Source organism: Miniopterus natalensis, chromosome 8, assembly GCF_054644295.1.
Source record: "Miniopterus natalensis isolate mMinNat1 chromosome 8, mMinNat1.hap1, whole genome shotgun sequence".
Taxonomy (NCBI): Eukaryota; Metazoa; Chordata; class Mammalia; order Chiroptera; family Miniopteridae; genus Miniopterus; species Miniopterus natalensis.
In genome coordinates, this window is record NC_142088.1 from 70,484,250 (window position 1) to 70,496,948 (window position 12,699).

General features: G+C 42.6%; 1 protein-coding gene across 7 annotated transcripts in view; it reads left to right on the forward strand.

Annotated features, from left to right (window-relative positions):
- The window catches only part of NCKAP5 (NCK associated protein 5), an 883,253-nt gene extending 871,714 nt beyond the window's left edge, over positions 1 to 11,539 (forward strand). For 4 of the 7 annotated variants that reach the window (XM_087819896.1, XM_087819894.1, XM_087819895.1 and 1 more), the window contains one exon: positions 10,024 to 10,123. In XM_087819896.1, coding sequence (XP_087676022.1) covers positions 10,024 to 10,040 — 17 coding nt within the window. In that variant the 3' untranslated portion in view covers positions 10,041 to 10,123. Of the gene's footprint in view, positions 1 to 10,023 lie in introns of all 7 variants that reach the window. The other 3 variants (XM_087819892.1, XM_087819891.1, XM_087819893.1) reach the window with 1 other exon arrangement.
- The last annotated feature ends 1,160 nt before the right edge of the window (positions 11,540 to 12,699 follow it).

Here is a 12,699-nt window from a genome sequence, read left to right on the forward strand (position 1 = left end):
TTTAAATGTCCTCTGTGACCATAGTTTACCTCCGAGCTAAATTATTTTCCCTTCCACAAGGTGTATTATTTTTCTAGCAACCCTAAACTTCCTACTGACCTTCTCTTGGCTTGCTTTTTTTTTTTTTCCCCAGAAAGTCAGCTCATTTTTTTCCCTCTGGGTTCTGGGGTTCCAGCAGAGGTCACTGAAAGTCATCCTGGTAAAGGACAGCCGTGTAGTTAATAATATAGTCATAAAAGCAAAGCTCAACGGAAAATGACTCCTTCACCTAATAAAACCAGCTTGCCCTGGAGACACTGAAGAACCTCCAGGACCCCAGTGGAGAAGCAGAGAGCCCGCGATGCCAAACTGCATCCCCCGGCTGGCGTGCGGTGGATGCAGAGGGTGGCTCTCTATTACCGATACGTCACATTAATTTTTTAGAAGGGCAAGTGAAGAGTAATGTGTCCAGTTGAGGTAACAGAGGGAACTGAGCGCTGGGAGAAGTAATTATCCAAGTTGGAATCTGACCAGGTTAACAGGGTTAACACCACAACTCACTAGCAAAGTCTGGAGGGTCTCTGGTGTTCACCAAAGGTCACTCTGTCTATTTTTATGTCACATCCAGAAAGTGGCTCCACCAGGAATCCAGTAAGAGGTGGCATTAAAGAAGAGATTAGCTAGTGCCTCTGAGAAAAGAAAAATGACTGCAGCTGGCTCTTTCCCTCCCGGCTGGCCTGCCACCAGCAAATACCGCGAACACAGGCCTTGCGGCGTGCACCAGCCCTATTCCACAGCGCGAATGCATAACTCGCCCTGCACCATCTCCCTGTGCCCCAGATCTGCTCATCAGAAGGGCGGGAATCACACCTTCAACCGTGACCCAAAGCCCGGACTTGCCAGGCTGTCCCATGTTTGATTTATCTGCTTCCAGATGGAAGCGCTCCCATCTTCTCATCTGCTAAGTCACGTCCCTCCTATTTTTTCACCCACGGAGAGGTCTCTCTGCCCAGCCCAACTCACTGCAGTCTCTGAATTTTTCTGCATCTTTTTTCTTAATTTAAAGAATAATTTTAGTTACTACCAAGTGACAGAACATTTATAAATTTGGGGTTTTTCCGTTGTTGCTTCCTGCAGCTTCTTGGCCCTAATGCCTAAGGTGGCAGCGAGTCTTCCTGATTTCAGTGCTTCCAGGAGGAGGGCTCCTCGGATAACACTCCTGGCCCCTCTGGGCCCTCTCACCCCCTCCCCGGAGGAAGAGGGCAGAGGGCGGCTTGTTTAACTGGCGCGTAGGAGGGGAACCGGGAAGACGCCCTTTCCCTGGGGTCGGGCTGGCTGTGAGAAGCACACAGTCTCTTCTGGTTCCTCATATTGTAGATCAGTGATTTTTAACTTTTTTTTTTTAATCTCACAGCACACATAAATACTAAAATTCTACAGCACACCAAAAAATATATTGTTTGCCAATCTAGCAAAAAAAAAAAAAAAAAAGGTATAATTATGATTCATTCGCACCGGACGGCTATTGTTGTGTTAGCTGTTGTTGTTTTTATTTGACAATCTAAGGGAGAAGAAGTCGGTGCCCCTGACTTAAATGGTCAGGTATTGCATGTATGAAACATTTTTGCGGCTCACCAGTTGAAATCACCGCTGTAGATTTTGGGAAAGACACTTGCTCCCCAGCCTGGGACTGCTGGTTACTAAGCCTGCCTATTTCTGGAGGCCAGTGTTAGGAAACCCACTTCTGTGCAGATAGAAAGCTCATTTTCCAATATATGTTTTCTCAATAATGAAGCTGATATTTTAGCTTCCAATCAGCCCTTTTCTTTTATCCAATTCATTTAGAACTGGGCAAGAGAGTTATTTATTCTGCCACCTCAAATCCCAATAACAGATGCACAGAAGACACCCAATTAAGAATATTTTAGAGTCACGGAGCTTTAGAGAGCCGGAAGAGCCTGAAACCTTCTATGTAAAGAAACAGGTTCGGAGGGGCCACACAGCCAATTAGCACAATGGCTGATTGGTTTCCAAATACCTGGTCTAGTGATTAAGACCCCAACTTCTGTAGTCAGACTTCTCTCCTTAAACCCTGATCCCCTAACTTGTTAGCCACGTGCACGTGGCCTAATATTTAAACCTCTCTTCTCTGTATTTTCCCATTTGTATAATGGGGGTGATAAAAGTACTGTCTCAGGGTTACTGTGAGGATTAAATGAGATAATTTGTGAAGTGAGTTCAACCCAGTCCGGGGCATGTAGTGAAAACACTTACAAATGTATTTATTATTTCCTACCACATATTCCTGAACTGATTGGCAGTGACTATAGCAACAGAGAAATACGAAATTATGTTGATGAAGATACTGTTTACATTCATTTGTGCTAAGAGCTCAGGCCTCTTTGTGAGTGTGAGTGCCCGGCTGAGGAATGATGCTGCCTGAATTTCACGGGCAGATTTGAATCTCTTCCTGACATTGTACAGTAGACATACTAACCAATATTTGCAAGGTAAAATCAACTGATGGAAACTGCTTTAAAATAATGAAAAAGTAGCCTTCATCAGGGAATTCTTTGCACTATGTCGTGAATTCGCTACTTGTTTCTCCCCTACTATGGGCAGGAGTTTCTGGCTATATACATATAAAATGTGTCTCTTTGAAGCTGATATTATTATGCATATATTTTTTTCTGGTTTATCATTTGAGTTTATCTGTATGACCTTATATAGTCTCTGCATTTTCTCCTTATGACAAGGGTGCGATATCGCCTTTTATTCTATCCTTCCAGGATATTGGTCCTGGCAGAATCTCTACTCCATGATTATTGTTGACTATGGAAAAACTGGTATGTGTTGAAAATTAAGAAACCAAATTTCCAGGTCTAATTTCACCTGAATTTGAATTTGTGTGAACCACAAATTCCATAAATACCCCATGTGAAGTACAGCTGACACCAGCCACCCCCACCTTCCAGGCTGATGTAAGAGCAGTGAGATCATGATGGAAAAACTCTCTGGAAATAAGAGCAATTTATTATTTATAACCCAGGTTACAAATTATTTATAACCCCAGGTTATAAGCTGGGCTGATACTTTCCTGAGTCTGGTTGGGGTTCTTTGAACCCCATGGGATGGAATGCATCTCTATCTATGTTTCTTTCTATAGTGATTCTGTCCATTACAGAATCTAAAAGGGCAAGAGATAGACTATCTGGGCAACTAATGGACCCAAGTAGGCTGCAGCATGGTCTAGAGATGCAATAGGAAATTCTTGAAACGCCTTCCCTCTTACTTACTGTATATCTTAATCCTTCAAAATCCTTCAAAATCAGAATCCTTCCAAGAACCCCCTCTCCTATGAAACTTCCTCTGAGAATCCAGACCACACAATTATTCACACAAAGTCAGTCAGATAGTAGATGGGTTTGATTGATTGACCGTCTGACTATAAGGAATTAAGGTATAATTCTCAAGGGACTTCTGGAGACTAGGTCCCTATCTACTTCTTGCTTGAATTATCACTAATAACGCCATGGTTACACTAAAGACAGGAAAATATCTTAAGAGTATGCAAAGCTATTTATTTGAAACTAGAAAATATATTCTCAACTGCCTTGTTTAGCCCTACTTTTGTTACCAAGTGCAACAAAAAGTCCACCAAAAAGTGAACTGTACAACTGTTGCCACCTATGGGTGACAACTGTAGTATATTAATTTTATCATAATTCCAATGAAGCTTAATATACAAAGGAAATGATGTTTTATGGAACCTATATAATCGTCATCAAACATGAATCTTATCTTTACTGGGTTTGTTACTGATATTGTTGTTGTTCTGTAATTCTTATTTTAGATGCTCCCCTTAAAGATATTATTGGCTGATGTTTCTGAAGTTCTTTTACAGAATAGAGGTTAAGAGCTTGGGCTATCTGTAGGCCAGTTGCCTCCGTCCAAATCCAGACTCGACCATGTACTGCTACAGAGCCTTAAACAACTTAACTTCCGAAAACTTTGATTGCCTATAAATGGAGATACTAAACATACCTACCCGTAGAATTTATGTGAGGTTGGAAACCGATAATCCATGCAACGTGCTTAGCAGAGCGTCTGCACAGAACAGGCACTCAATTAAATGCTAACTGTTATTACCATGATTAGTTTGCAAAGCACCTTTGCACACAGTTGCTGCAAACTAATGAGCACTACTTTGTTTTCATTCAATAGACTACATCATTAGCATGACTGTTTGACCTCAATCACTCCTTATATTTTAAATTTAAATATTATGTGACTTCAAATTTTTAAAAATACCTGATATCTGACAAGACAGTGAGACAATGTTGAGGCAAGTTTGGTACGTTTCTAATTGCAGGCAGGGAAGCAAACTGCTTTAGTGCTTTTATACCTAGCTGGCAGGACCACTGGGAGAAACCCACACCAACCCGTTGAGGCTCTGCTGACACTAGAGAAAGGTGAACACCTCATCAAGTGTCTGTTGAGAATCTGCTGACGATTTAGTGTTGGGTGAGGCCAGGGATTTTCCCCCTTTTTCATCTCATGGCACACGTAAACTAATTACTAAAATTCTACAGCACACCAAAAAATATATTTTTGCTGATCTGACAAAAAAATAGGTATACTTTTGATTCAGTCACACCAGATGGCTATTGTTGTGTTGGCTGTTGTCATTTTTATATTTGACAATCTAAAGGAAAAGAGGTCAGTGCCCCTGACTAAATAGTCAGGTATGGCATGTTTTAAAAATTCTTGTGGCACACCAGTTGGAAATCACTGGGTTAGTCGTTTACGGAAAAATCTGGTGGGGGAAGGGAGATAAGAGACAGAAAAAAGAAGAGTAGGACAGAAAAAAGTATAAAATGATCTCTAGCTCAGAAGCTGAAACAATGCAAAAATTGCAATTTGGCTTAAATAGTGAGGGGAGGTTATTATTGTTTCTTTCTTTTTTTTTTTTTTTACTATATCTTTATTGATTTCAGAGAGAGGAAAGGACAGGGAGAGAGAGAGATAGAAACATCAATGATGAGAGAGTCATTGATCGGCTGCCTCCCGCACGCCCCCGACTGGGGACGGAGCCCGCTACCCGGGCATGTGCCCTGACCGACCGGGAATCAAACCTCGATCGCCTGGATCCTAGGTCGATGCTCAACCGCTGAGCCACTCCCGGCTGGGCTCTTTTTTTCTTAATATAAACAAATAACTAAAAAGCAAAGGATTTTAAATATAAGCAAATATTGTTCTAGATTTATGGCCTTACCTTTAAAATCAAAATATCTGGACCAGTGTTTCTGCACAGCAGCAATAAACTAAATTTCAGTACAGGAATACCTCATTTTATTGCTCTTCACATAGATGTTCCTTTTTTTTTTTTTTTTTTTTCAAATTGAAGGCAAGAGCCTCCACTAACAAAGAGATTGTGACTCTTTTTGTTGCAATGATCTGGAACTGAACCCACTGTATCCCACAAGTTTTACCTGTAGCTGCTCTCGCCTTTCAATTAGGCACCTGCTCGTGAGCTGACCACAGTCCGCACCACTGCCTATCGCTCCCCAACACTGAGGCTGACTGCCAGTTGACCCTCATTGTCATTCTTGCACTGATGTTGTCCTTATAGTCAAAAAATATTTCTATACTCACCTCTTATCAAAACTGAAAATTAAAGACTAGGAAGACCATGTGATTTTTCTTAAAATGGGCCATGTCTTCATTCCCGTCACCTGCCTGGCCAATGTAAGTGTTGTTATATTCAGTTGAATAATGTTGTTATAATTAATTGAAGAAACAAACCTATAAGCAATGAAGCATGTAGAAAACATGATGCATGATTTGTGGGTGTTTTAATGGTAAATACATCTCTTCCCTCATCTCTACCATAATATACTTTTCACATCCTTTCCAAGACTACAGCTTCTTCTAGACTAGTGATTCTCCAATACTAGCATCTATAAGAATCACCTGGTGAACTGGTTAAAAATTGGCTGTGCATTAGCATTTCTGATGTAGTAAATCTATGTGGGGCTCAAGAATTTGCATTTCTAACCATCTCTGAAGTTATGCTGATGTTATTGGCCTGGAGAACACAGTTTGAGAATCACTATTCGCGAGTAAGAATTCTGTCTTACTATTATTTATTTATTGTACCATTGACTGAGTACCTATTACTATGTGTCAGGATCTTAAGGTATTGTATTTCTAATACTTAGGTCAATCCTGAAGTAAAGGTGTGTCTTATCACCATTTACACCTGAGGAAGGATGCTCTGGGCACTGACCCAACCAGTAAAAGAGAAAACCTGAGAGAGATTCAGGCTCAGATCTGTCTGCCTCCAGGGCCCCAACTTGCCTCCACAGGATGCGATTTTATTCAGCCTTATATCCTCAGCACCAAAACCCTCCACCTGACCCATGGTAGCATCGCTAATAAATGTTTATTGAATAATTTGAGATCCACATTAACCAGAAACAGTCAAGGAAAATGCCTGTGGTTCTTGAATGAGGTAAAAGAGAGAACATAGTCATGTGAGGAGAAAATCATATTGAATGCCCTTTATTTACCCACACTTGGTATAATCAAAGCATTTCCTACTCTCTCCATGTATTTTTAGTATTGTGCTGTATAATTCTTTGCTTAAAATGCCTAAAAAACGGTATGATGTGAATAGGGACTTTTGTATGGAGTTCTCCTAACTGTGGAGCCACTTTTCTGTAATCGGCTAGGAGTCTGTCCCTCAGCCCACCTGTGGTTTCAAGGTAGCCGTCTGAGATTGAAACTAGCTCTGTAAGTCATGCTCCTGCACATTAATAGTATAATGAAATAAGCACCACTTCAAGGATGATTTTTCAAGTATCCCCATAGAATTACGCCATTTCTCAGAGCAGAGAGAGAAACTCTGCCTGAGCCTGCTCTTGGAACAGGGAAGTCATCCATTTCTGTATCTTTTCTGTACCTTTTCTCTTTCTATTAAACTTTTAACACATGGTAGGTAAAAAGAATAAAATGGCAATAAGTGAGTGCCTATCAATAATAACTGTAAATGTGAATAGATTAAATGCTCCAATCAAAAAACATAGGGCAGCTAAATAGATAAGAAAACATAACCCATGTGTATGCTTTCTACAAGGCCCCAGATACCCCAGCAATCTTGAGGAAGAACTAAGTTGGAGGGATCACAATACCTGATATCAAACTATACTACAAGCCCATAGTACTCAAAACAGCATGGTACTGGCATAAAAACAGACATATACATCAATAGAACAGAACTGAGAGCCCAGAAATAAATCCACGCCTTTATGGTCGATTAATATTCAACAAAGGAGGGGGGAACATACAATGGAGTAAAGACAGTCTCTTCAATAAATGGTGCTGGGAAAATTGGACAGGTATACACACAAAAATGAAACTAACTCACCAAATTACACCATACACAAGAATAAACTCAAAATGGATAAAAGACTTAAATGTAAGTCACAAAACCATAAAAATTCTAGAAGAAAACATAGTCAATAAAATCTCAGACATCTCTTGTAGCAGTATTTTTGCTGATATACCTCCTCAGGCAAGGGAAACAAAATAAAAAAATAAACAAATGGGAATGCACCAAACTAAAAAGCTTTTTGCACAGCAAAAAAAAAAAAATAAAAACATCAAAAAATGAAAAAGGAACTCACTGTATGTGAGAACATATCTGCCAATGATACATCTGATAAGTAGTTAATTATTAAAATATATAAAGAACTTACAACATCAAGACAATCCAATTTTAAAAATGGCCAAAGGACCTGAATAAATACTTCTCCAAAGAGGACATAGAGATGGCTAAGAGACATATGAAAAAATGCTCAACATCACTCATCATCAGAGGTACCAACTCACACCAGTCAGAATGCCTATCATCCATAAATCAACAAACAAACAGTACTGGCGAGGGTGTGGAGAAAAGAGAACCCTCGTGAACTGTTGGTGGGAATGCAGACTGGTGCAGCCACTGGCGAAAACAGTATGAGATTTCCTCAAAAAATTAAACATGGAACTGCCTTTTGACCCAGCAATCCTACTTCTGAGAATTTATCCTAAGAAACCCAAAACACTAAATCAAAAGAATATATGCACCCCTATATTGCAGTATTATTTACAGTAGCCAAGATCCGGAAACAGCCTAAGTGCCCATCACCAGATTATTGCATAAAAAAGCCAAAGTGCCTTTATACAGTGGCCTACTACATGGCCATAAAAAAGGAAGGAAATTTTACCTTTTGAGACAGCATGGACAGACTGGGAGACTATTATGCTAAGTGCTTTAAGCCAGTCAGAGAAAGACAAATACCATATGATCTCACTTATATGTGAGATCTAAGGAACAAAATAAACTGACAAACAAAACAGAGAGGCATAGATTCATGGAACAGACGGACAGCTGTCAGAGGGGAGGGGGTCTGGGGGACTGGATGAAAGAAGGTGAAGGGATTAGCCAAAGAACATGTATACATAACACATAGACTCACACAGCAGTGTGGTGACAGCCAGAGGGAAAGGTGTAGAGGCAGGTGGAGGTGGGCCGAGGGGGGTAGAAGCGAACGGAGACTTTGCTTGGGGCGATGCGCACACAATGCGGTGTGCAGGTGATGTCTTATTTAGTTGTACACTTGAAACCTGTATGGTTTTGTGAATCAGCGTCACCCCAATAAATTCACTTTAAAAAATAATGAAATATTTAACACGCGAGATTCATAGTCGTTGGTTGTGCTGGTTTTCCCGAGTGAGAATGCAGTTTCCTCACTTCACCTCTGTGTCCCCGGGAACCACGCGGGGGTGGGCTGAGGAAACACACTGCCCATGTCAGAGCCTGAGACAGCCGAGAGCGATGGTTTGGCAAGTTAAGTGGAACGTGTGGAATATTTGGGGAGCAAAATAGGAAAACAATGCAGGACATCGTGGCCTTTATTACAAAGAGCGTGGTCAACCAGGAGCATGGAGGACAGCCAGACAGGGATTCAAGTCCTGTTCTCCATCACTGGCTCAATGACCTTGGGCAAGTGACCCCGTCACCCTGAGCCTTGTTTTCCTCTTTGAAATGGGGGTGTGCCAGCTGCAGGCTTGTGAAAGGCTTACCGATAAAATACGTCCAGCGTCTTTTACATAGTGGGTGCTTCATAAGTGGGAGCTCTCGACCCTGCCTGTGCCTCTTCCTCTGTTCGGATGGAACTTCTGCATAAAGATGAAAAGATGAGATGTGCCCTGGCCTCCTCTCCCCCCTTAGGAGCCATTGGAGCAGCTGAATATAGTAATGTCCACAGGGTTTACCTACAGTAATTATTGAACGTGACTACAATGTTTTATAAAGTCCTAGAGACTACCGTAACATCCTAAAAAATCCGTTTAAATTGGTGTTATTAGGACCTCCTGGAGGGGTGTGGTTACAACGGTGTAGACCTGTTACTTGATTTTTAAGCCCTTGGGCCTTTTAGAACCTATACCCACTGCCCTGGAGATCTCTTTCAAATATCTTAAGACTTGTAAAGGGACAAAAGACAAACATGACAATGGTTCTGATAAGTTTAACATGTACTTAAGTTTCATGGCAATTGAGGGATTGTGTATTTTTGTTTGTTCTATTTTTTACATGTAACCGTAACTTCTGGCTGAAATTCAACCCCTACCCATACTTAGCAGCAGGATAACTAATAATATTTAGTAAGGAAAGAAAGTAGTCTGAAACTTTGATTAAGAAAAATAAGGCACTTTACCTGGACAAATTTCAAATGGATCCATTTAAAATGAAACTAAGTGGCACTTAACTGCTTTGCAAATTGGGACCTATTTATCTCAGCAAAATGATTCAAGTCTTAATTTATCCCTCAAATTGGCTTTATTATTACATTTAATTGTACTAGAAGCTTGTTGAAGACTTGTAGGTTCTCTCTGTCCCTTCAAACTGCTCTTTATACAGACAGTAGTTGAATATTGGATGGAAGGACTCAATTTCCAAAGAAATATATTTCTAATATTTTTCTCTTTTTATTGCAGAAATTGAAACAAGTTGAAGAAACAAAAGAGGATCCTGAGAATAGATTATCTAAACTTTCCCTGGAGTCATTCAATAACTATAACAGCAATACTGTGGTTTCATTAGAAAAAGAGAACTCTCTGAACAAGGCTGAAGGACAAAAGGAAGAAAGAACCAAAAATGAGGCAGCGTCTCTGAGTGGCTCCGATGGCCCCGGGAAGGACAACTTGGAATCTTTGAGTGACTCTTTGTACGACAGCTTCTCTTCCTGTGCGAGTCAGGGTTCCAATGATGCATAAAGGACCTTTTTTCCCCACCCTTAGTGAGCTGGAAATGAAGCACTTAAGAAACAGGGGTTGGGAGGGGGCAGGTAGAGATGACAATAAACTGTTCCAACACCAGAGCTGTTGTCAGAGTCACAGCAAGCGACCCACTGGAGCTTGCTTCTTGGACAGGGCAATACAGATAGACTCCATTTGTTGTGTTTCACAAGAATTAAAAGCAAACACACCCACGAAACAGAAGTCTTACTTTTGCACTTTTTTTTGAATACTTGTACAGAAGTTGTAAATTTTTTGGAAAAGAAATTATATTTGTAGCAAAAAAAAAAAAAAGCAATAAATTGAATCAGTGCCATGCTCTTGAAATGCTGTACTAAGTCTTTTAGAAGTCGATGATAATATATTTTTAAAAATTACAACTAAAGTTTGTGTTCAGTCCATCATCCTAGTGCTCAAGTTGTTTGTGGGTACACTCCGTAAACCTAAAACAAGGCCTGCCAAAAAACAAAGGCTCATTGTAATCTCCATCTCACGATCTTGTTTTGATATAAACTTTAATTCTAGTGCAATTTCAAAATTGTCACCAGAGAGAGTCAGGCTCTAGTAATAAGTATAATTCTGCTTCTACTGAGAAAAGTAAAGGGTACCGAAGTGTGACACTGATCCGTAGGGATGTGTAGCAGAAGTGACCTAATTCTATTTTCAACAGCAGATTTTCCCTGCAAACATTTCCTACAGCCTCTCCTACTTAGTCCTTTGCTATGATTCGGAACATTTTTTGTTGATTTTCATGTTCCTGCTCTTTTTATTAAAATCTGGACAATGTAGAATGAAAGCAATTTTCTATTTGCCATGTTCACTTTTTAAAAAAAAAAAAAATTTTAAATGGTGCTATGAAAAATTCCTACTTTTTAATATCCTTTTTTTTTCTACAAAGTCTGTTTATATGTAAGGATAAATTCTATTTTAAAGGTTATGTGTATTTTTTCTAGATGTGAACTATTTATAATTGCTTTTGTACAGGAGCTTGTAAACTAGGCATAATAGAAATATTTTTAGGATCTGTATGGTTACTTTAGTACACATTTGTTCCTTTAAAGACTATCGTATGATCAGTGTTATTTGGTAAATCTGTGCAATTTGTTATATTTGAATTCTGTTGTCTTAAATGAAAATTATGTAAAGCGTCATTGTCTTTCAGACTTTTAAAAGTTCTTTTGTTTCATTTCTGAATAAAAGTCCTATCACAATCGAACCTTCTGAAAGTTTAAAAGAACTTGTTTGAGGAGCCTTTGGCCCCGTTCGTTAGGTGTTTGACTCCCACAGGTGCCCCAAGGACGAGCGCCCCAAGGAATACGCAAGCGGGCCTCCTGCTCCAGAGTCGCTCGGCCTGTCAGGTGGGCGTCTGCAGACTAACCAGCAGCGGTCTCCGCACTCAGCCTCCCCGGGGGTTAGCCGGCCAGAAGCGCAAGGAAGGGGGGTGCAAAGGCCGGGCGAGAAGGCGGCGGAGGGAGACGCGGAGCAGTCGCTGCCGCGCAATTACAAGAAAGTGATTCAAGCCCGTTTCCAGAGCTGCTCTGCCCGCGGGGTGGGGAAGTGACCAGCGTCCCCGCCTGCGAGAGCTGCTTCCAAGAGGTGGCCCGAGGAGGTGAAGGGTGGCAACGTTCCCGAAGCTGTTTGCACAGAAATGGATGCTGCCTAGGGATTGGGGGGCGGGCGGGAGCGCGCGGGCGTGGGGGCGGGGGCGCCAGGCGCTCCGGCGGGCGGGCGGGCCCGCGGCTCCCGTACCACCTGCTGCAAGGCTCGGCGGCCAGGAAGGCGGACGCGGCCGGCCTGGCACCGTGGCGGCCCCCGCAGGACTCGAGGTGGGTCGCTGCAGCGAGAGGAAGAAAGGGGGCAGGGAAGGGGCCGGAGCACCCCGCGCCCGAGTCCCGGGCTGGGAAGGCGCGGCGCAGGAGCGGACGCGGGAGCGCATTCTAAGGACCCACGGCTTTGAGCGCTGGATGGAGCTGCCCGGCCTTCTGGAGGAAGGTGATAGAGGAGCGCGACCACCTCCGTCCCAGTTTGCTTTCTAGTGGGGGGCCGCGAGGGTAGTCCCCGGGGCGGCCCTCTCCGAGGGTAGCGTCGCCGCACCCTCCAGCGGTGCGCGCAGGAAGACGGAAGGAGGGCGGGCTGCGGGGCGCTAGCGCGCCAGTCAGGGCAGGGGCCCCGCCGCACCCCGCCCACCCGGCCGCAGCTGAATCCAAGGCTGGTAATGACCCAGCGGCCACTCCGAAGAGCAGGCGCAACTGCGCGCGACACCCTGGGGCGCATGCAGGGGTCTACTTTGGCAGTGTGCAGGAGCGCGCCCCCAGCCCCAGCCGGGTGGGCCGGACCCTGCCGGAGGGAAGCCGCCCGCCGCGGGGAACAGGACCG